Here is a 22,938-nt window from a genome sequence, read left to right as displayed (position 1 = left end):
GTACATCATGTGGCGAGCGAGCGGCCGCATATCAGTGGCCAGCAGAAGCAATGCTGCTCTGGACGAAACTGGCCAACCACAATTGCAGCAACTTTAAGCCACAAGTCAAGTCAGTCGTGCACGCTGCCGTATCACTTACAGAAAGCTCATCATGGTCGCGCATCGCAAAATACATGGCCGCTGCATTCCGTGAGGGCTCAGAGAATCAAAACAGCGCTTCCGCTTGTCTTGGACGTTCAAATTTTATAATAAAAGGAGGTAGGAGTGGAAGAAGTCCTCGACAACAACTCTGACCGGTTAGGAACCCGAGGCTTGGCAGCATCTCTGCCTCTCTGGTCCTCCGTATCAAGCTTACTCGCCTCCACCCACCCCAGACACCCACTGTTGCAGCTTGAGCACAGAAAGCATGGTGAGGTTGGTTAGCCAATATGATTGACACAAGGAGACCATAGTCGACTTTGCTGTCGGAAGCTGTTGGGATAACTTCCACATCCTTGTGCTGCTACAAATCTTGGCAAGCTACAGAGAAGGATGCGAATAAAACTGCTTCGTCCACAATTAGGGGCTTCGAAGCTCATGCACACCATCACTACCAACGCACAGGCTAATCTGTGTCAATTGACTTGTTGAGTCTTGGTTCAGTGCTCAATATTTGCTACACCCTCTATCATCTTGACCAAGTAATATGAAGTACGTATATAGTGTATTGCAGAAGACCCTCTAACCTCAGTAGTTATCCGTCATATTCTGCTTGCGTCTCTTCTTGCCCTTCGAGGTAGCCGCTGGTCCTTGCTTCTTCGTCTTCTTCGCACCTCGCTTCTTCGTGGCTGCGAAGCCCTCATCGTTGTCATCTGCTTCGTTGCCGTCATCATGATCTGCATCGTTATCCTTCGTAGTCACACCATCACGATCACCACCCTCATCAGCCCCTTCCACCTCGCCATCATCACCCTCATCCAACGCAGCCCTCTTCTTCTTCTCCGCCTCACCCCTCAACCTCGTATACGCGTTCTTCAACCGACTACTCTCCTTGCCCGTCCGATTTCTCGGCGCAGCACCCTCGACACCACCATTACCCGCACTGGCCCCACTGCTCCCACCAATACCCCTCCCACTCACAGCACCAACACCAACACCTCCACTAAAGAACCTCGTAATATTGCTCTGCACACCCTCAACCTCCCTCTTATTCATATCACGAATAACAGGCACAAGCACCTCATCAGTCCGATCGGACGTCCATCCAATCGTGGCCATCAGGAAACTCCTCAGCTTATCCAGATCGGGGACGCCCCACTGGAACTCCTCTGGGTTACTGTCCACCTCAGGCTGCAGATACGCCTCGTCAACACGTAGATCTGGGAATGTGGTAGGTAGGAATAGTTTCCGTTGGACTTGTCGTTTGAATTTGCGACGGAATGCAGTGGGGAGGAGGCCCTCCATGACACTGGGGGTTTGGACCCCAAGTTGGATTTTTAGCGTCCACTCCTTGAATTCACTTAAATCAGCGAAATCAGAGATGATTTCCAGCGCTGTAACGGGACCGATACCGGGTATACCCTCGGTATAATCACTCCCCAACAAATGCGCGAAGCGAATAAGTTTCTGCCGATCAAGCGCATATTCCTTCTCGAGATCACTGGCCAGATAACACTCCACGAACTTCGCGGCATTAAACATATTCTTGTAGATTCTCGTCCCACCGAATAGAAATATGTCGCTGTCATCCGTGACGATACCATCCACAAGACCGAGATGGACAAGCTCAGCACATTGGGCCTCGGCCTCCATTGGGGCTGTGATATACGGGAGGCCGAACAGGCGGAGCAGAGCCTGGCACTCTTGGATCATGGTTTGTGTTACCTCGTCTGCATCTCGGCGGTCCTTCTTTTGTTGGTTGCGGAGCTGTTTTAGTTCGGTTTCGTAGTCGCGCATGGCTTGGGTTGGGGATTTGGGGCGGGAATTGTTGAGTTCGTTGGTGAAGCGGAGGTGTTCTTCTGCTTCGTTGGCGAGTTGGCGCATTAGTTCTTCGTCTGAGTCGTCCTCGAGGAATTCTTGTTGTTGGTTGTTGGGGTCAATGGTTGCTGTTTGGTCGATTTGGCCTTCTTGTGCTTCGTCGTCGTCCTCGAGGAACATACTTTGGTCGATCGTTGAGGGTTGTTTGGTTAGTAAGGGTGGTGCTTCTTGTGCGGCAGGTCGTAGCGATGACGAAGGAGCTTCGACGTCCTCGAAGATATCATCGTCGTCTTCATCAGCACCCTCTACTGCTTGCTCGTCTGGCATGCGACCACCTGCAGGCTCTTCATCTGGCGCCAGATTTGCTGCTGATGGCTTTGCCGGCCTTTCAGTATCCGACTCGCTCCAATCAACCTCATCGGAAACCTCTGATGGCGCCTCAGCATTTGTGGTCTCTTGTGCCTCAGGAGTGTAATCAGGCTGCTTGGTCGGTGGTGGCGGCTCAGCTTGCACATTTTCCGCGACCTCGTCCATCTTAGGTTCTTCATTGGCAGCAGCAATCTGGCGAGCAATTTCGTACCTCTTTTCTCGTTCCATTTCATGAGCTTTCCGTCGTGTTTCTGCCACTTGATCGGCCTCGAGAATCCTGCGGTCTTCCTCTTCACGCCTCTTAGTGTCCTCCTCGTCCTCGACCATTTCGAAATCTTCTTGATCACCACCAAATAGTTCTGTATCAATCTTTGCCTGCGACTGTTTCTCCTCATCACCTTCGAGGTCAATGACCTCCCGTGTCGGCTGCCTGTGAAGCACGCCTCTTCTATCAACGTCTTCACGTCCGAAAGTGACGTGATCGTCTGAATCGTATGCATGATCCATGTCGCCCGGTCTACCTGGTCTCACATCAGGATTTGTGTTGAACCATCCTGGCATAGGCTTTTGCTTCTTGGCAGCATCGTTTCCTGTGTCACGATCGAAGCCACCCGAGAGGTCTTCCTCGACCTTCTTAGACTTCTTCTTGCCGAGCAGAGACTGTCCCAGATTCAGAGACTCGAAAGGAAGTGGACCGCCGAATTGTGGTTCCTTCGCTGGTGGTGGCGATCTATCCCGTACATTGGTTGTCGGCTTATACTTGGACTGCCGAGATTCTGCAAGAGCAGCTGTCAGATCGAAGTCATCATCTTCGGGCTCAAACTGTGGCTTGTTCTGGTCGTTCTCTTCGATGATGAAGCCACCCTCATCTTCCTGCTTCTCGAGAGACATGGCGATCGCTCGTTGCAGCTCATCGTCGTCTTCATCGGCTTGTATAGTCATGGTCACGTCCTCGAACACTTCGTCCTCATCTGAGCCTGCCTCGTTTTCCTGACCTACGAACATAGCGTCCTCGTTCGCGGATGGGAGTATGGTTTCGTCTGGAGTTCCCGTCGCCGCAACAGGCCTGGTGGCAAGCACTGGCTTCGGCTTCTGGTCAGCTGTCTTCTTCCTGGCATCATAAACAGCCTTCCTTTTCTTCGCTATTCTCTCAGCTGCCTCTTCGTACGAGATATCGTAGTCCACCTCCCTCAGCTCACCTCTTTTCCGCTTCCACGACTGAGGTATTCTGTTCACGCCTTCGATAGCCACATCTTCGAATTCATCCTCATCTTCTGATCGTGCTTTATCGTCCTCGGACCCGTTCTCTGCGTCCAGATCGATAGCATTATCCTTCTTGCTTCCCTGTTTATTAGAAACCACACCCAGCGCCCACCCACCCTCAACCCCATCATTCTTAACAAGCACATACTCCTTCCCCCTCTCGCCAGCAATCCTCCCACCCATATCCCAATCCCCCTCATTACTATTACTAACGTGCATCAACCTCTGCGTCAACTCATTCCGTTCCTTAACCCTCTCAATCTGAAACCTCGAAAACGCCATCCGATCCGGAAACATATCATCCAGCTGCTCCTTACTATACCCCATCCTCAACCGACTCCTCAACCTCGCCGCATTAAGAATATTATACTTATCCCCCGCCGGCAGACTCTGAAAAAACGGACTCTCGAAATCAATCTTGCTGAAATCATACAAGTTGATATCCTCCCCACTATGGAACTGCTTCGCATACTCCTCCAGCTCCGCCTGCGACATAACACGCGGGTCATTCGGCGCACCCATCTCCGCCAGGCTAACATCCAACTCCGGCAGATGGTATTGATCCTTCTTCTTGAAGCCTCTACCAGCCTGCCGCTGCGCCTGATTCATCCCGATCTCATCCACGTACACCAGCTCCTGATCCTCCGGTATCTCCTCTTCGGGCTCCCGCTCTCTCTCCTCCATCGCCCTCTTACTTTCCTCCTCCGCCGCCCGCGCAACCTGCACAGCAAGCAACTTCCCCGCCGTCCTCGCCGCATCATCCCGCCTTCCCTCCCTGCGATTTACCCTCCGTCTAATCGTCTCCCTCTTCAACACAGGCGCACCCCCATCAAACACAAACACAGGCTTAATACCAAAGTACAACAATTTACAAATTCGTCGGAAGAAGCCGATGACGTGAGAATTGCGGAGGGCGTTCCCTTCTTTGTCGCGGACCGCTTTGAGGAATTGGTAGATCCAGATTGAGGCGTCGACGGCGAGGCGTTTGCGGTGGAGGGTTTCGAGTTTGGTTGGGCGGGCGGTGGGGGCGACGACGGTCCAGAGGCCGGTTACCCCCATTTTGGGGGCGGGTTAGAGTAGAGGTTGGGGGGTGGTAGGTGTGGTTACTGGGATGGGGAGTGGGTGGGCGAGATGGGTTTCATTGCTGACTGTTTGCTTGGCGGGGTTTGACTGGTCAGCAGGAGTCAAGTGGTTCGCGACGATGTACAGTCGACAGGCGACAGTGACTAGTCAAGAATATCGTTGCTGCAAGTCGACACTCTCGGCCGCTACCATTATGCCAGCTGGAAGCCTTCACTCGAAACGCATACGATGACGTAACCACCCTGGCCGCGACACGTTATCACGTGCTATTCTGCAAATGCTTTGTAATCAGCCTTAACACTGTTGTTGAAGCGATGAAGATTTGGACGATACGTGGAAGTTACGTTTCTTGGGACTAGCTACTATCTGCGCACAGAAGTGATACGGGAACGTAACATTTAGTCGCGGTCTTGGAGAAATATACTTCAGTTCGCCCTCCACCAACATGTCCACAACCAGCTGTTATGCTCTGCCTGTGATAAGCACAAAGCGACCTCATCTATGCCGTTCAGCTTCTGCCAATGCCTTCTTACCACTTGACAATACGGTGCCACACCAGCGACATCCTTCTCTTCAAACTCCGAGGTGACCCACACGTAGCCGCAGTCGGCCGGTCTTGTCCTCTGAAATCTGCTCAACTATGTCGGCAGGCTAGTTTCTGCAAGAACGCACTCTGCCTATTTGTCTGGGAAAACTGGTTAGTGCAATAACATGTCATGCGTAGCTGTAGATGTGTCTGTGAATGACCCGAGGGCAGACTGCAAAAGCACAGGTATCACACGATTGAGGTAAGAGTTGGTGCACTCCTGCCGTGTGAGAAGGAAGAGCACTTTAAGACTCACCGTCCGGCGTTTGAACATTGTGCTTAAAAGCATCCATGTGTAGTAGCTGTGGACTGTAAGGTCCACTGATAGCATCTGCCGAGAATCTTGGATATTCACCAGCCGCCGGCTTCGACGAGCCTTTCTTCTGAGGTGAAAAAACAACCCAACTGGGAAGCTATGCGCACTTACCGTGGATGACTCGTGAAATAACGCCGCTGGAAGAGTTGCGTTTGTACCACGACGTTTCGAGAGCTTGCCTCATCAAGTTTCTGACCGCAACTTTACTCCTCGAGGTGCGTCTGGACATGCAGGATCGAGCCACATCCAAGTTTGGGTATGTGGTCCCTGCTTCGGGCATAAAGTGTCCAGTCAATGCTCAGGCCGTTCATCGCAATGCCAATATCTGCAACGCCTGATCTTGCATGCATGCTGTGTCACACTGTGCAGGAGGCAGATCCTGAAGACGTGAGAACTGACAGGTTGATCGACCAGCGAGACTGGGAAATGCTATCGTCCTTATCATCAACTCTCGGTACTTGTAGATAGCTTGGACGCTAGCGCTCGTATAAGCGATAAGAACCCTAACGTCTATGTACCTCGTGGCACCAGGATGTGAGTGGTATCGAGTGCAGAGGCTAGCGCATGAGGCATAACTCGAGAAGGAGAGAAAGGGCGAAGGGCACCTACCTGCCTTTTTGCAGAAATCAAAAAAGCAATCGGAGCTCTGTGTTGATGAGGGAGAAGCAGGTGATCATCGTGGCAGGCTCAAGACGTGAATGAAGCACATCCCTCGCGTCGCAACAAGGATGACTGTTCTTGTATCGAAGAAATGAAGCCACCTTCGCACTTGTATCCACGCACAGTGAAGGAACGGTCATCGAGGACATGTTCGGCAATTACTGTCACGTAGCGAACCACTTCCACGTTGTGCACTGCTCATAATGCTCCGTCAGCGTTGTTGCCCTCCCATGTGCACGGTAGAACGTCCGCATTTGGCTCGCGGAGCGTTCTCCAAACGGCGCCTAGGCTATGTCACATCGTGCGGAGAGGTCTCGCGCGGGGCGGAAATTGGGCTGAATTCTTGGTGTGCGCAGACGACATGATTGTCCGATGATTTGCTGGGGAAGCTCGACCTGACTTGCTGCTGATTCGCATCCGTGATATGGTCAGTGACTGAATTCCTTTCTTGGTCTGAAATTCCATGGCAGCTCTCCACTTTCGAGTAGTGGCGCATCGCTTCATGACAAACAGGAACTAGCATATGCAATTATCATAGCTTCTCTCCACTTGGCTGCGTCAGCTATCTTTCATGTATCAACAGTGTTTCAAGCGCGTGGTGTCAGACATAGACTTTGAAGACATCGAAGCTGTACGTTTGAAGTTGTCCTATCCGTTATTGCTGGCGCACCGCTGAGTTGAGATAGATTGCGAGCGCGAGAAAATTGGTGTAGGAGGCTCTTCGCCCTGGCACACGTATTGCGAAAAAGGTTGTGTCTGTGAAGGTGCTGCGCGCTGACACCGGCTGCGCGAACGGTCTTCGAGGTGCGCAAATCTGCGGATGTCTGACAACGACCCTGAAGACATTCTCAAGCTCGGCTGTTTCGTACACAACGCTTGCGTTCAAGTGTTGACTCGAGGATGTCCGCACATTTGCTTGTAACAAGTCATCAATATGATCATTGTCTCGAACAAACGGTGGAGCTGAACAACCATTCGGAAGTTCATTTGCCTGAAGACAAAGGCCGGATTGGATGGAGATACATCCGCCACGGCTCTTCACACCCTGTATTGTCTTGCTGCGCTCGATAATCATGATAAGGTTGGAGTGAATTGTTGGCGCTTCATTTCTTTGCGAAGGAAGTGGAAGTTGTGATCCCCGGTCCTGCTATTGAACGTGATGAATGCATGAGCTTCTTCCACCCAGGTTTGCCTTGGCTGATAGAGAGAAGAGGGTCTGTAGTATAAGAAGAAGACTTACCTTGCATCGTCTATCGTGTTCAGATTCTCTCCATACAACATACTCTTTCCTTATTGTGCACTCTGATAGATCGTTGTTCGAAGCCTTCACAACCATCCGCGGCTCCACTTCCACCCTGTGAGAGTGTTCCTTCAACAGCCTCGAACAACCGTATCCGCAACCACGTGATAGTGGCAGTGAACGTGGTGGCGATCACACGTGGAAAATCTTTTTCTTGAAAAATGGCAACACCAGATGTTCTTCGTCCACAGGCTGTGCCCACATTCAACTTTCCTTGCACCAGATCAGCTTTACCTCGATCAACCCACAAAAGGAAACACTCAATATTATCTCCATCGATACCAGCGGATATCGCAGCGATGGCTGTCGAACCACCGTCGAAACTTGTATTCGATGCATCGAGGCATATGAACCACGTGCCACCAAAGAAGATCTACACCATGGCGGAGATCAGTCGCGGTGGCCAAGGTATCTCTCCCAATGCCGTCTCTGAACCATTTCCACTTTTCACCGAAGAGGCTGTTCAGCAGATGCGAAAGGAGATCTTGTCGAAACCAGTCCTTGAGAACTGTCAGTATTCCTCAAATATTGCAGCTTGCCAGCTTCGAGGAATGGCTCCTAAGTAAGTCAACGCCGTATCGGAATCTCGCGCCTCTAACATTCGCCGCAGATACGCACCGTTCATCTATGATGCTTGGCACTCTCCAGAAGTCCTTTCCACCATCTCCAAGATCGCCGGCATTGACCTAGTCCCAGTCATGGACTTTGAGATCGGTCACATCAACATCTCGATTAACTCCAAAGAGAAACAAGAGGAAACTGCGAGGGCTATTGCAGAGCACAAGTCTCGAGAAGAAGATGAGGGTGTTTCTGGGTGTCCTTGGGAAGACGATGCACCGGTGGTCGACTGGCACACTGACTCCTACCCATTCGTCTGCGTCTTGATGATGTCAGACTGCACAGAAATGCTCGGTGGTGAGACTGCTCTTCGAACCGGTACCGGCGATGTGATGAAGGTGCGAGGACCAGGGATGGTAAGTCACTCATCTGTTGCCGTTTGACATGCTGACAAGTTCCAGGGCAACGCCGTCGTGCTGCAAGGACGATACATCGAGCATCAGGCTCTGCGTGCTTTGGGTGGCTCCGAGCGAATTACCATGGTGACATCTTTCCGACCACGATCTCCACTCGTCAGAGATGATACTGTTCTCACCACTGTGCGTGCCGTCTCTGACCTTTCTGAACTCTATGGTGGCTACGCCGAATATCGACTGGGAATGCTCGAAGAGCGCATTCGAGCTCAACTCAAGCAACTCCGTGAGAGGAAGAAGGTGGGTCGAAAGTTCGCAACGAAGAGTGTCAAAACATTCCTTGCAGAGCAGAAGGACTTCCTTGACGTCATGTTGACTCAGATGGTCGATGAGGATAAGGTGGTTGCCGGCTTTACTGACTCTAGTCACCTCATCTCGGACGATCTTCGAGCTGTTCACAACAAGAAGGCCAGAATTTGGGAGGGTGTAGAAGCCGAAGACTAACCGTTTGGGTTGGCGTGTTGCATATCGGCAAAGTCGACGGAGGAGTCAACCACGTCTATGTCGCATTTCGGCAGAGCTGCAGCGTCGAAGCGTTTATGCATGAGATATGGCTGTTTGGCGCGAAGGAGTTATTGAAGCTGCATATGGACAGTCCAACACAAAATGTGTGTACATCTAGCGCTTGTTGCTTGGGCTAGCGATGTGCATGATAATGAGACAAATCTCCATTCAAGTATTGTTCCACTATACGTGTCAGCAACGAGATGTTCGATTGACAAAAGTATTGAGCAGAAGGGTTTTCAGATTGAGCCTTAGGGGATAATGTATATCTGAGGCAGTATGGGCTTTGACTGCCTGCCGGAAGTGATTCTGGTTGGCAGGGCTGCTTCTCATCCAGACGGTCCCTTGTTACTGCTGCCGAGCAGCTCGGCTATGGCATTACCTTTGTGTCTGGAGTCTATCAATTTTCCCGCGTCCTGCTCTTAACTGTCCAAGCCTTCACGGCTCGCTCATGGTGGTGGGATTGTGAATCGAATGGAGATATGCTTGCAACCAAGGACGATTCCGAAACCTAATTAGAAGCAATGCTAGGTGCTAGAACGAAAGACAGAGGACATCGAGCTGCAAGCTGAGAGAAGCAGGAAAGATCCAACCCAGGGCACAAAAGGCATGAAGTACAAAGTCGTAACGTTGCCGCATCGAGGAAAAAGAAAGAAGGAGGAGGCATCGCAGCACCAAAAACAGGCAGGTGTCACCACTGCCCAGGGAATGGTCGGCGCCTCCAATCATTTCAGAGGAGCACTGCTCCAGGGGCGATGGGGAGTTCTAACCTCACAAAGACAAGCGCCTGCAGGCGCCGAACAAGGATTGTGGACACATTCTTTGCGTCGTTGATAGGCTAATTACTGTCTGTACCGTTGCCGACTCGTCGGTTTCTCCGGCTGCAAGATCAATCAAACCTGCGATTTGTGCTGTAGACACGATTGTATAGATTCTGTATCGTCGATAAGAGGTCAAGGTATGGTACGGTACGATGAGGTTAACCCACACGACAGTACGTGGTTCTGTGTCGGACAATGCGCGACCGTTACTCTCCTATTGTTCGTGTACTATCGTCCCTTGCTCCTCCCAGATGTCAAATGGTCTTGAAGGCAATAAGCATATTCTAGCTGGTTTATAGTACGTATGTTCTATCTCATGTTCCGACAATGTAGAGCAGTATCATGTCGCACAACACCCTGTGAACCCTGCCGTGGGAGCTTGCTCGATCTTCTCGTTCAGCTGCTCCATTGCAGCATCCTCAGCAGCCACCTCCGCAACTTGTCCAGCGGCATCTTCCTCCTTCCTCTGCTCCTCTAGCTTCGCCTCCAAATCCATCTTTGCCAATACTCTGTGCACCTCTGCTTTGCCACGCATGAGACTTTTTGTCACGTTCTCCTTGTATTGCTCCCTGCGGTCTGGCGGCCAATCGGGAAGAAGGTCGTTTCCCAAATTCAGATTCAGTTTGCAGCCACTATTAGACTTCTCAATGCTTTCGCCGCTCTGTTCGCCTGCTCGTCATTGTCTGCTCATAGAGCTCATGTTTCTTGCATGTCGTAAACCAGGGGCAAGGCCCTTTTCACAGTCCCAGCCCAAGCAATGACAATCGCTTCTGAGTCTTGCTCAAGACCTCATCATAGTTGTTAACCTCATAGTCAATCCCAGACCCCTCGATCTCAGCCGCTCGCTTCTCCTCATCAGCCCGCATATTTATGAGAAGTGAAGCATGTTGTCGTAAGGCCAGCTCTTTTTGATACTTCAATATGCAGATCGTAAAGTTCACCTTGAAACGCTCCTCCTCCATCATCCACGCAATGAATCGGTCGTCATCTGGTGGGAACCATCCTGTTTTTCTGGTAGCTTTTGCGGCTACTTCGGCGAAGCGACCGAGGAGGTCATCGTTGGCCATGATGCGTTCTTGCGTGAGGATGTCCCGAGCTTCCCAGTAGTCGGAATCGTCGATGAGAAGAGCGCGAGTCACCGCGGTGGTGACATATTTCATGAATTTTGGGCACGCACAGAGCTTCTCGCCCAGTAGATAGAGGTTTGCAAACATGATGGAGGTAGGTGTGTGGTGCTCGTAATAGGCGGCTTTTTGAAAGATTGGAGGTGCGAAGCGTGATCGACCAGCTCGTGGAGGAGGCCTTCGTCATGCTGGTGTGAAATCTCGCCGTCGTAGACCCATTCAATCACACGTGCAATGAGGAATGGGTCGTCGGTGGGCATATTTACGCCACGTTGCTGGCTTTCCTGGAGGGTAACGTTAGGGCATGCGCTGGGGTGCTCGAGCCAGGGATGGACATACCTTGAACTTGCCATCCAGAACTGCATCGAAGAAACGACACTTGCCGCGCAATATGCTACCATGGACTTGCCATGCAAAGTCACCTACACGAATAGCGAAGTCGGTGGCCTGTTCTGGTATTGGACGGAGTCTGGAGGAGTCAGCATGAACTATAGGAAACCTTTGGCGCACTGACACGTCGATTATGTTGGAATAAGGCAGGAGACGTTTCTTGTCGGTTTCTGGAATCGTGTCGCCCTCGACATGCTGATCAGCCATGTTTGCGAACAGCGCTTCGTTGATGAGAGTCGACAGTGGTACAGACAGTAACGACTGGCGACGGTGGAGGCACAGGTAATTGTCAACGGTGCAGTCGTGAACCATCCGCTGCAAGGAACCTATCCACAGAGTCCGAATCCATCACAACAAGCGGCCGTTTACCGTAAACAACAGGGTGACATGACGAGTGAAAGACCTCAGAAGGGCAAGGTCGAGGCAGACGCGATGGTGATATTAGCTAGCTCAAAGCCGACGATGGGATGGGGAGTGGAGCGCGACTGGGACGATAACTGATATATACGATGTATCATTTGGCGCAAGTTAGCAACAATGAAGAGGTACTGTGTTCACCGGAAGGAGCAGTCAAATACTTGTCTCCTGTTTGGGCTTCACTATGAGCCAATTGTTGAATTGGTCCAATCGAACCATTGTTTGCGACGGCAATAACGATCAGGACCATCAGCTTATAGAACGTCGTGTGGCAGCGTCGGCTGCGGCAGCCATTTGTTGCCGTCGATGTCCTGCTTACCGACCAGAAGATGTTCGAAAGGTGAGTGGCGCCTAGTATATGGCCCGAAGACTAATGGTGAAATAGTCGCGTCGACTGTTCGATGAAGACAATGTTCAGCTTCTTACACGTATCGAAGACAGCGCCATCGTTCTGACTGCCAGTCGGAGCAGCAATGTACTTCACACCGGATCTTGCAGCACGGTAGACATTGTCGACGAAGGGGAACTGCACGAGAAATCAGCATGACGATACAGCACATAGCTTCCACACTTACGAAAGCATCACTCGATACAACAACGCCCTCTAGCTTTGACAACCACGAATCGCGCTCCTCTGGTGTGAATGGAGTCGGCACTTCTTCAAAGTTGCGCTCGTAGTCCTCGACCTCGAACTGTGACCTCGGCGGTACTTGACCCGAGCACAACATGTCAATGGCATTGCTCTTTTCGGGACGCTTGACGCCCTTCTTCCACTTGATGTTGAGAGAACGCTCATGGAACCGCATCCACCAGTTGTCTGACACAGATTAGCTTGCACAAGTACATGATGAGAAATCATGACTTACCTGCTTTGTCGCCCGCTAGCCGCGTGCAATGAATTCTCGACTGCTGGCCAGCACCGAGACCAACGACTTGACCCCGGTAAGCGTAGCAGACAGAGTTAGACTGGGTATACTTGAGAGCAATCGTGGCGACAGTCAGATCCTGCTGCGTCTGTTCTGTGAGGTCCGCGCCTTCCTTAGGTTCAACCACAGAATTGAAAGTACCTTGCGGGGTTATCTGAACATCGTTCCTGCCTTGAGTGAGGTTGACACCATATACGGTCCGTACCTCCTGCTGCGCTGGCTCATAACTCTCATCCATCTGCAGAACGAGGTACTTTCCACCCTTCTTCTTTTTGAGGATTTCGAGTGCTTCTGGCTCGTATCCAGGCGCTACCATGCCATCGGACACTTCTCGGGAAATGATCTTCGCAGTTGGCACATCGACTTTGTCGGACAGCGCAATTATGTCACCGAAGCTGGACATCCGATCAGCACCTCTTGCGCGGGCGTAAGCCTGAGCAAGGGCCGACTTCTCGATACCTTCGATGTCGTCGACCATGTAGACCTTACGCTCCGTCGCGTTCAAGGCGACGCCAATCGCGGCACCAGCAGGGGAGACATGCTTGAATGAGGCTGCAGCAGGAAGGCCGAGGGACTGTTTGAGCTCCTTCACCAGTGGCCAAGCATTGAGAGAGTCGAGGAGATTTATGTATCCAGGAGATCCACTCAGCACCGTGAATGGTATCCTCCCTTCCTTGACGTAAGCTGACGCTGGCTTTTGGTGAGGGTTCGCGCCATATCTCAGACTCAGCTGCTGTACACCGTTGCCAGCATACTGCTTGCGGAAAAAGTCGGAGATCGCTGAGTCGTAGTCTGCAGTGTGGCTGAAAGCTTTCAAGGCATACTTCTGTCGACTAGTCTCGGTGATTTCACCTTTCTCGAGCTCGGACAGAAATTCACGATAATCTTCAGGATCGCTAAGAATGGTCACGCGGCTGTGGTTTTTGGCAGCGGCCCTGAGGAGTGTCACACCCCCAATATCGATTTCTTCGACGGCTTCTGGGACGGTGACGTTCGGCTTGGCCACGGTGTCTTTGAACGGATAGAGGTTGCAGATAACGAAATCGACCTTCTGGATATTTTGGTCTGCTAGGTCCTTCTCGTCGGATTCGAGGTTTCGGGCCAGTATGCCTCCATGTACAGCTGGGTGAAGAGTCTTGACTCTGCCTCCCAACATCTCTGGTGCACGTGTGATAGCTGAGACATCTCTACACGATGTAAGTATAAGGTCAAGGATGGCATCCGTTATGCTTACTCGACATTCATGCCAGCCTCGCGAATCATTTTGCTGGTGCCACCAGACGCAAAGATACGCACATTCTGCTTCTCGAGCCCCTTGGCCAAGTCGAGAAGCCCTGTCTTGTCATAGACAGACAATATTGCTGCGCCTATTCAGCAGTGCTCTGAAATTGTGTCAATTTTTGGACGTACCGATCTTTTGAGATGCCATTTTGTCAGCTGTTCCGTATGTCTACAAAATGTTTAGTATAAACTGATATCAATGTCTGCTCAGCATTTCTTCGTCCGTGCAAGCGACAAGTCAATTGGTGTCTACAGATCTGTACCCCACAAGTAGCAGAAAAATCGTGCGAAGTCGCTGATGAGATCATTCGGGTTGAGCAAAGCGTCCCGAGCAGCAACCTGGTAAGTACACGGCACGTTGTAGAGACCTACTGCGTTGGGGTTTCCTGCTCGTGACAAGGCAAGTGAGATCGAGAAGGAGTCGAGCGGCAAGTGAACAGTTGTCATGTTGTACCTACAGAAATTATATTGACCTGCGAAACATCAGTTTCATTGGTGCTTGTGCATGGCCGACTTCCACGGTTCCTGCTCATCCGGTCTTTCGTGTTGCCTCTCAGACAGTAGCCGGCACATATGGGACTGAACCCTCTGAAGATGTGCGTTCTGTAGCCTCCATCAGCATGTCAGCGTGAAGCTGATGCCGCAACGATCCCTGAGGCATCGTATCAATACTCACAGCTTATTCGAGAAAAGGAGATAGGCAACTTCAAGTCGCGTGCTAAACTAGCCAGACGCGTCTGCGGAGAAGTTGACAATTGAAGCTAAGACAAATTCGACCAGCAGCGGCATTATCCAGTCACGGTTAGGTATGAGCAGCTCACACTCAGGTCCTGCATCGATCATCAATGAACACTGCCCAGCTGCGAGCTCGAGCATTCTTTTTGAATTGCAGAGTCCGGCAATGGTCATGCTCCAACATCCACTTCGCGCCCAGTCACAATCGACAGTTCCGACGACACCCCGAGGACGGTGCTCCAAGGTCTAGAATCGAGATATTCAGACCATACTATGTTACGAGTCCAATTTTCTACGTGAACGCTGAGCCGCACGCTGGTCATCTATATACCCTCATACTCACAGATGTGCTGAAGAGATGGCAAGTCTTGAAGGGAGATGCCCAAGCTGCACTACTGACAGGGACTGATGAGCATGGCATGAAAGTTCAGAAGGCGGCTGAGAAGTTACACATTCCCCCGAAAGAGCTCTGTGATAAGAATGCCCAACAATTTCTGCAACTGGCTGAGAAAGCAAATGTCTCCCTCGATCGATTCATAAGAACCACCGATGCAGATCACAAAGTTGCAGTTGAACACTTCTGGCGGGAGCTGAAAAAGAGGGGCTACATCTACGAGTCCAAGCATGAGGGCTGGTACTCTGTCAGCGACGAGACCTTCTACCCCGAGACACAGGTGCATCTGATACTTGATCCGGCCACTGGCCGCAAACTCCACGCCTCGAAGGAGACGGGCAAAGAAGTAGAATGGACTTCAGAAACAAATTACCACTTCCGCCTTTCCGCCTTTAAAGATCGTCTGTTGGAGCATTACGACCAACATCCTGAGTTCATTGTTCCAACAGAACGCATGAACTTCATCAAGAAGGAAGTCGAGGCAGGCCTCCAGGACCTCTCTGTGTCTAGACCGAGCTCGAGGTTGCAGTGGGGAATCCGTGTCCCTGACGACGACACGCAAACCATCTACGTGTGGCTCGATGCCCTCATAAACTATCTCACTATGACGGGATACCCTTCGGGCGAGGGCGACAAGCACAAATTGTGGCCGCCAAATGTCCAAGTCATTGGCAAAGACATTGTGCGCTTTCATACTATCTATTGGCCTGCTTTTCTGATGGCACTGGACATCCCATTGCCAAGATGTTTCCTTACTCATGCTCATTGGACCATGGGCAAAGCAAAGATGTCCAAGTCGCTCGGCAATGGGGTCAATCCCTTCTTCGCTATCGAGAGGTATGGGCTTGACACCATAAGATACTTCATGGTCTATGCTGGTGGCATAGTAAACGATGCAGACTACGACAATTCGTTCATCGTGGAAAACTACAAAAAGGGCCTCCAAGATGGCCTGGGGAATTTGTTAGCGCGTATCACTAGAGGGAATTGGAACATTGCAGAGTCTATCAAGGTGGTCAACGAAAACCACTCAGAGGCCAGTCTCTGGCAGCCCGTTGAGAAACTTATCAAGCAGATTGACTGGACTGCCAATACCACGGATTTGCGGATGGTTCGTTACGCGAACCCTCGCGATGCATTGCACACTATCGTGCACCTTATATTTGAGACAAATAGGTTCCTGGCGGTTGCCGAGCCATGGAAGCTTGTCAAGCTAGAAGATTCAGAAAGCAAAGCTCGGCTCCACCAGGTTGTCTACGCTGCTACTGAGGCTGCCCGAGTGGCTTGCATCTTGCTACAACCTTTCATGCCAGACAAGATGCAGAAGGCCTTGGATCAGCTTCAAGTTGCACCAGAACGGCGAAGTTTCGAGCACGCAAAGTACAAAAAAGACATTTCCTATGCAGCCACAGTCAGTCAGGATATCCAAGCAAGCAGGCGTCGAGGATGGAAGAGGATCAAAGATGCACACGACAAGGTGCTCTTCCCTCCGTTAATCGCGGAATTCTGACCTGGAGAGATCAAGTTTGCCCGATCAGGACATGTCGTCCACATATCCAGCTTGTCCGAGCATAAGCGCAGGTGACGATGTCATTACCCTACAGAAACCACGAGCGCTTTCCATGACATTATCTTACAACACGACACGAAAATCAGCCGCAAGTCACAAGGCGTTGATATGCGTCCCGGGGGAAGCGGATACCTTGATTGGAGAGAAATCGGCCACACCTTCCCGGCTTGGAAGTCTTCTCCAATCAGTACCTGCATAAGTCTGTGCCAGCCATGCTGCACTAGGTTATAGGATACAGCTTATCGATGAACGCGTTCAAGATTTATCCGGGCACAAAATCAATACAAGAACCACGCATGTCTACGCAACAATTTGTGCAGAAGCAGAGTCATCCCGATCGGAAAACAAACACTGTCACCATGGGTTCAATAGCACTCCCTTCCCCAAAAACAAAACCATGGATCGAAACACCCCTCGTTGAATCCAGTGCCCTCTCAAAAGCCGCAGGCTGGTAAGTCCAGTCTACACCTCCCAATCCACCCCCACCAGCAGCACACCCTAACATCCCCTCCCAGCCGCATCTTCCTCAAACTCGAAAACCTCCAACCCTCCGGCTCCTTCAAATCCCGCGGCATAGGCAACCTCCTCCTCCAATCCATCAAAGCCCAAGCACACTCCCCCTCCGACTCCCGCCCCCTGCACTTTCACGCCTCCTCCGGCGGCAACGCCGGTCTCGCCTGCGTCACCGCCGCCGTCTCCCTCGGCTACCGCTCCACCATCGCCGTGCCCTCTTCAACCGAAGAAAGCATGGTCGCTAAACTCCGGGCTGCTGGCGCCTCAGAAGTCATCGTCCACGGCGCGAACTGGTTTGTCGCGGACAGATATCTCCGCGAGGTAATGATGCCGAAGGCTGAAGAAATGGGCGAGAAGGCGGTGTATGTACCCCCGTTCGATCACCCTGATGTCTGGGCTGGCGCGGCCACGATGATCCCTGAGATACGGAGACAGATGCCTGATGGAGAGGTACCTGATGCGATCGTCTGTTCTGTTGGGGGCGGCGGTCTATTCGCGGGGTTGATGCAGGGTATTGAAGAGGAGGGCTGGAATACACATACACACGTCCTCGCTGTTGAGACGGCGGGTGCGGACTCTCTGGCGCAGGCGGTGGAGAAACGGGAACTCGTGGCGCTGGATGAGATCACATCCGTCGCGAAGTCCCTCGGTGCACCGATTGTTGCGCAGAAGGCCCTAGACTTCGCGTTACAGCCTAATGTGTCGAATATGGTCATTGAGGATGCGGAGGCATGCGCATCGGGCTGGCGGTTCGCGGATGATGAGCGGATACTTGTTGAGCCGGCTTGTGGTGCGAGTGTTGCGTTGGCGTATGATGGGCGGTTGAGACGGTATCTGAAGGGGTTCTCGTCTGAGAGCAAGGTCGTCATTATTGTCTGTGGAGGGAGCAGGATCGATCTGCAGATGATGGAGAATTACAAGAAGCAGTTCGGGGCTAGGGCGAAAGAGCTTGGGTTGACGAGATGTGAGGATGTGCCTAGTTCGCATACGTCGTGAGATGGGTGCTTGGTAGTATGTGTCGGCTGGCTGAGGTGTATTGTCTGTCTAAGGGACTGGCGTTCAACATACATGGCTAAGTAGATCATACATGGTTACATGGACGATGTTCCTCTCATATGCATGCATAATCGCACGATGGTTTTGCTATGAGTTTCCGTCTGATGCTTGTGCTGTCACGGCCTGCACGCAGTGATAAATGTCACAGACGAGCTTCAAACCCTCCAGTGGCTACCTAGACTTGCCAGCCCACCCTACCCTACTCTCATCCCAAGCCCTGTTTCCGTCGCAATAGACCACGCCAGACCCGTCCATACTTGCGTCGAATATTGCCGTGTACAAAGCAGCAGTCACCTGTTCGGCTAAGTATGAGATGATCTACCAATTGCCATGCCATCCTACGGGGTATCGCGAGGTCGATTTAGATACAACAAGTCTCTTACTCACTCTCAGACCTCCTGTAGTTGAACAGCTGTGCTGCCTGTGACTCGGTCAGTCAAGTATGTGCGCACTCACCTGGATCGATTGTGTACAGCTAGCTGGTAACGACATACAGGCGCCAGCCATGGTGCAGAGTGCTGTGCTGTGCAGCTGTCTCGAAAAAGTGATTTAGCAGGAGCATTAGTGAAGAAAGGTTGATAATTGATTACTTCGTACATGAACACAGCAGGAAGATTGCTGCTGCCGTTCCGCTTGAAAAACGTGTACTGTACAGTTCAGGAAGTGTCATCGTGCCCCATGGCACGATGACCGTTACTGAAGTCGTGATCACTGTACCCTTAAACCTTTCAAGTCCCTCTGAACGCCTTGCACATTTGTAAAAACCTTCTACACCAGCCGAAACCATGGTGGTGTCCTTCGTTACGCTATAGTACCAGCCATGCCCTATTATGAAGTCAGTCACGCCGTGAATTGGGGCAGATAGGTAAACTTACCAAGAATATAGCTTGCACAGCTAGCTGCAAGCTCCAGAGACCAACCTTCTTGATCCGCCTCATGCGTGCCTGCTCGTCGGACACATCGCGACTGAAAGCATCATAAGTCTCTGCAGAAAGGTCGTCCATAAGCCCGCTGTCATAAATCGTCCAGCTGCCGTCGAAGTCGTTCACTCGCTTCACAACTCTGCAATGGATGGGTATAAATGTTCGTCTCGAATTGATGTATGCAACAATTGGTCGTATGAGGGCATTGTTGACGTATGATAGGTCTTTCGTGAAAAGAGGCACCTGAGCTCGGACGTCGTTCAGGTGAACGCGCAGATCCATAACGAGGTACCTTCGATCACCGCTTGGTGCTGCATCAGCCTCGGTGCTGATAACTGGAACAGGCGCATGTGGTGCGTCATCTTCCATCTCGCCATATGTGGTGTTGTTTTCTAAGAGGTTTTGCAAATGTCTTTTCTTGACCAGAAATTGCGCCTCAATCTGGTCGTAAAAATCGCTCATTACTTTTATTACACTTTCGTCGTTGTCATTTGGTATCATCATGTCTGCCACAATATCGACGTTCCCTTCTCTGATCCAGCCAAAGGGTCCCTCGACGCCTCGATTTAGATGGTCAATATTGAGACCGTCAAGGCGTATCCGTGATTGCTTCTTCCAGGGCTCGCCGGAATCGATCTCATTCATATCCGCACCTGTATGACTATGGGTCTGTCGTGGGTGAATGGTGAAAAGCGAATGGTCGAATTCGCCAGTCATGCTGTTTGCGCAGAGGAAGTCGTACATGATCCACTGCTTTCTTAGCCTAGGTAGATCGGCGTTGTAGATGCTGATGGTGAAGGGTCGAAAGTCTTTCGGTTGTTGCAGTGTGATCAACAGGTCATCGATTTTGAAGGACTCGATCTCGAAATCACCCGGGTTGTGCTCGTGCCGATAGGTCTTCGGGTCGACTTTCTCGTCTGACCAAAAGACGTGTGTCCGATCCACGACACCACGAACATGCTTGATCTCGACGTCCTGCAACAAGCCCTTCGAGTTCCACCACTTGCTGAAGGATAGTGTCACATTCACTTCACCCAACGTGATGTCAAATTGAGTGTAATTCTGATCCTCAGGAGGGATATCCTTTCGGGCCGCAGCTATGGCAGCAGCTTCAGGCGAGCCTTTTCTGACGGTAGATTTCTCATCCTGGCCTGGTCGCCTCGAAACGAAGACGTTCTTGAAAGTGATAACACCGTCGCCCCACTTGGGCACGATGGCTTCTTCAAAGACGACCTTCAAGCCTGAAGACTTTGTAAGATATCCTCCAACCCATCCTGCTAAGGTTTCCTGAGCCACGACTGTATTTATGGCGAACACAGCTAAAGATATGAATGTAGTGGTTCCAATGACCAGCCAAAGGATATGTCCAAGTGCGATCCACGAGAAGAAGCCGACAATCTCGTCCACGTTGAAGGGCCGCATACTGCGGATGGTTGCCCATTTGAAGCGGACCTTCATTCGTGACCAAAAGCCTGTGGCTGCTGCTAACAATTCTTCCTTGCTCGGTCGATGGAAGTTAGGCATCTGTAGCCGGTCATAGAAGTTTTCTCCTCCATGGTCTGAGTCTTGCTTTTTGCTTCCGCTTGAGTAGTCTCCTCTCTTCTGGTTCCTTTCTTCTGGTCGTAAGTCGTTTCTGTAAGGCGTATGATGGAGCTGCCGTCTAGACAACCGGGTTGTCAGAGGCAGGCCGTCCGAATCGCGTAACGTGGGTCTCGTGTTCCATCTCGAGGAAAACCGACGCTGCTGAATCAATAGTGACGACGTGGTGCTAGGCTTCAGTGGCTCTCTCCGAGTCCATATTGATTCTTCAGCTATCGCAGAGCTGCATCTTGGGGACAGTACTGCCTTTGATACGTCCCCAGCAGTTGTCCGCACCGTCGTAAATCGGCGACTGTGTATCCGTTCCGGGACATGATATCTGAAGCTTGGATCTGAGAATCTGGGGACTAGCCGTGATGGGGGTGCTGCACCCGGGGCAGCTGCGGCAAAGATTCTGGCATCCCTTATGCCGACTCGGTGGATGAGCGTCATCTGTGTTCGAACATCGTTCCCTCTATCACCATCAAGCTGCGACGACGAATTCCAGTATAGTACAGTGATGAGTCGCGGTTGTTGCACCCGGAGACGTGGATTGGAGGCGCAAAAGAAAAGAAGTTTACATCATCCAACTGCAGGTGCGATGCGCATGCTCTCTTTCCCTGTTTGTGAGCCAATCAAATCTGGTCTCGCGACAAGAAGCACGTGAAAGTTTTGGTTAAGCAAGGGCTTGCGGAGAAGATATTTCCATCATTTTTCCTTAGGCCCAGATCTCTGGACCTTATTGCCTCAGGCTGCCAGCGAAGCGAATGACTACGCCCTTTCCTCGCACCGCTCGTGTGCCTTTTGTCGGCATGTGACTCTCGACCATCTCGAAGTGGTGAAAGAATATGGTCATCCTAACTGATTCGGGCGACTGCCTGGGCACGTACCGGAAAACCAAGATGATCGGTCCGTCCAAAACGACGAGCGGCTAGCTCATTAACTACCTATGCAATTAATGCTTGTGCAGCTCTAATCGTTCGTCAACCTTTGCAAAATTTATATAGATCCATTCCTCTCGATGCGACAATGCTGACTGTGTGATTCGTAATGAACACACTTGAATGTGTGGTGAGCGATTGAGGTTCCTAAAACATTATGGTTGTGACGAGGTGCTCACGTTGGTTTTCCGGGGTGTGCTGGGACAGCCGAGCCAAGAAATGTCGCATCGTTATCGTTCGGTCCGGCATCCAAAGCAACCCTTACTACCGTAGAGGGGGTATTCGGTAGAATGACAAATCCTGGAGGACTAGAACTTACAAAGGCCCTACAACAGCTCTCCACGTACTATATGCCTCCGGCTTAAATGCATCAACTAATGACTTTGACCATAGTAACCTGATCTCGTTCTCACATACTTTGTGCATGACATCACGGCTTCCGTAAAACCGAGAGAATATATACATCTGCATTGAGCAGACAGTACGAATGACTCCCAGCGCGTCAAAGAAAGCCATTGAACGGTCAGAAGCGAATCTCGCACATCTCAAAGCACCAGAAGAACAGGTGTCTTGGCACCAGGAGAGCACCATGTCCTCCCAAGGCAACTTCCCGCTTGGCGGCTCAGAAGTCTCCAAGGATAGAGCAACGGCTACCTGCTACTGCGGCACTGTCCAGCTTGAGTTTGTACGTGCATACCCTTTCCGACGGCTTCTTCCACTAAGCGGCAACTAACCCTCTTCGCAGCCCACTGAGGGCGAAGATTATGTCGACAGCTTTATCTGTAATTGCACCGACTGTCGCAAGATTACAGCCTCCATGTTCGCATCGAACTTCATCGTCAAGGACAAGGCAGTCAAGCATCTCAAAGGCAAAGATAAGCTCACCAAGTTCGCACAGAACAAAACCATCGATTCAGGAAGCACGATGGAAAACAACTTTTGTAGTGTTTGCGGGACGCTGATGTATAGGGTGAGCAGCGGCTTTCCAGGGACGTATGTTATGAGGATCGGAACCGTGGACGACTTCAGTCTCCATGACACAAAGCTGAAGCCCAGGATTGAGCAGTTTGGCAGGGACCGGGTAAGTTGGTTCAAAGGCGGAGAAGGAGTGCAGCAAGAGCATGGCAACTTCTACGATCCGAGGAAGTAAGTTGTCATGAGCTCTTTGGATATACCAGGGTTATCGATGCTCTCGACCGCA

At 51.3% G+C, this 22,938-nt stretch overlaps 10 protein-coding genes across 10 annotated transcripts; 4 read left to right on the top strand and 6 right to left on the bottom strand.

Annotated features, from left to right (window-relative positions):
• Positions 1-726: 726 nt before the first annotated feature.
• On the bottom strand, positions 727-4,647 carry RAD2 (DNA repair protein rad2; the record flags this gene model as incomplete). The annotated part of the gene is made up of 1 exon (XM_064872391.1): positions 727-4,647. The coding sequence occupies one exon, from the start codon at positions 4,645-4,647 to the stop codon at positions 727-729; it is 3,921 nt and encodes a 1,306-aa protein (XP_064731049.1).
• A 3,185-nt stretch (positions 4,648-7,832) lies between these two features.
• PMZ80_003963 (uncharacterized protein) lies at positions 7,833-9,008 on the top strand (the record flags this gene model as incomplete). Its single annotated transcript, XM_064872390.1, has 3 exons — positions 7,833-8,095; positions 8,144-8,507; positions 8,553-9,008. The coding sequence occupies 3 exons, from the start codon at positions 7,833-7,835 to the stop codon at positions 9,006-9,008; spliced, it is 1,083 nt and encodes a 360-aa protein (XP_064731048.1).
• Positions 9,009-10,229: 1,221 nt separating this feature from the next.
• Positions 10,230-10,385, bottom strand: PMZ80_003962 (uncharacterized protein; the record flags this gene model as incomplete). The annotated part of the gene is made up of 1 exon (XM_064872389.1): positions 10,230-10,385. One exon carries the CDS (start codon positions 10,383-10,385, stop codon positions 10,230-10,232), a length of 156 nt encoding a protein of 51 aa, XP_064731047.1.
• Positions 10,386-10,626: 241 nt separating this feature from the next.
• Positions 10,627-10,956, bottom strand: PMZ80_003961 (uncharacterized protein; the record flags this gene model as incomplete). The annotated part of the gene is made up of 1 exon (XM_064872388.1): positions 10,627-10,956. One exon carries the CDS (start codon positions 10,954-10,956, stop codon positions 10,627-10,629), a length of 330 nt encoding a protein of 109 aa, XP_064731046.1.
• An 89-nt stretch (positions 10,957-11,045) lies between these two features.
• On the bottom strand, positions 11,046-11,610 carry PMZ80_003960 (uncharacterized protein; the record flags this gene model as incomplete). Its single annotated transcript, XM_064872387.1, has 4 exons — positions 11,046-11,297; positions 11,353-11,391; positions 11,440-11,482; positions 11,528-11,610. 4 exons carry the CDS (start codon positions 11,608-11,610, stop codon positions 11,046-11,048), a joined length of 417 nt encoding a protein of 138 aa, XP_064731045.1.
• Positions 11,611-12,190: 580 nt separating this feature from the next.
• Positions 12,191-14,175, bottom strand: ADE17 (bifunctional phosphoribosylaminoimidazolecarboxamide formyltransferase/IMP cyclohydrolase; the record flags this gene model as incomplete). Its single annotated transcript, XM_064872386.1, has 5 exons — positions 12,191-12,346; positions 12,396-12,637; positions 12,687-13,933; positions 13,981-14,107; positions 14,157-14,175. The coding sequence occupies 5 exons, from the start codon at positions 14,173-14,175 to the stop codon at positions 12,191-12,193; spliced, it is 1,791 nt and encodes a 596-aa protein (XP_064731044.1).
• A 697-nt stretch (positions 14,176-14,872) lies between these two features.
• On the top strand, positions 14,873-16,666 carry MSM1 (methionyl-tRNA synthetase; the record flags this gene model as incomplete). The annotated part of the gene is made up of 1 exon (XM_064872385.1): positions 14,873-16,666. One exon carries the CDS (start codon positions 14,873-14,875, stop codon positions 16,664-16,666), a length of 1,794 nt encoding a protein of 597 aa, XP_064731043.1.
• A 356-nt stretch (positions 16,667-17,022) lies between these two features.
• On the top strand, positions 17,023-18,235 carry CHA1 (catabolic L-serine/threonine dehydratase; the record flags this gene model as incomplete). The annotated part of the gene is made up of 2 exons (XM_064872384.1): positions 17,023-17,177; positions 17,242-18,235. 2 exons carry the CDS (start codon positions 17,023-17,025, stop codon positions 18,233-18,235), a joined length of 1,149 nt encoding a protein of 382 aa, XP_064731042.1.
• Positions 18,236-19,096: 861 nt separating this feature from the next.
• MDM31 (Mitochondrial distribution and morphology protein 31, mitochondrial precursor) lies at positions 19,097-20,676 on the bottom strand (the record flags this gene model as incomplete). Its single annotated transcript, XM_064872383.1, has 2 exons — positions 19,097-19,120; positions 19,171-20,676. The coding sequence occupies 2 exons, from the start codon at positions 20,674-20,676 to the stop codon at positions 19,097-19,099; spliced, it is 1,530 nt and encodes a 509-aa protein (XP_064731041.1).
• A 1,650-nt stretch (positions 20,677-22,326) lies between these two features.
• On the top strand, positions 22,327-22,887 carry PMZ80_003955 (uncharacterized protein; the record flags this gene model as incomplete). The annotated part of the gene is made up of 2 exons (XM_064872382.1): positions 22,327-22,422; positions 22,483-22,887. The coding sequence occupies 2 exons, from the start codon at positions 22,327-22,329 to the stop codon at positions 22,885-22,887; spliced, it is 501 nt and encodes a 166-aa protein (XP_064731040.1).
• Positions 22,888-22,938: the final 51 nt, after the last annotated feature.

Source organism: Knufia obscura (assembly GCF_036327395.1).
Source record: "Knufia obscura strain CCFEE 5817 isolate CBS 148926 chromosome Unknown scaffold_4, whole genome shotgun sequence".
Lineage (NCBI taxonomy): Eukaryota > Fungi > Ascomycota > Eurotiomycetes > Chaetothyriales > Trichomeriaceae > Knufia > Knufia obscura.
Note: the sequence above shows the minus strand (reverse complement) of the source record. Positions and strands in the feature narration are given on the sequence as shown.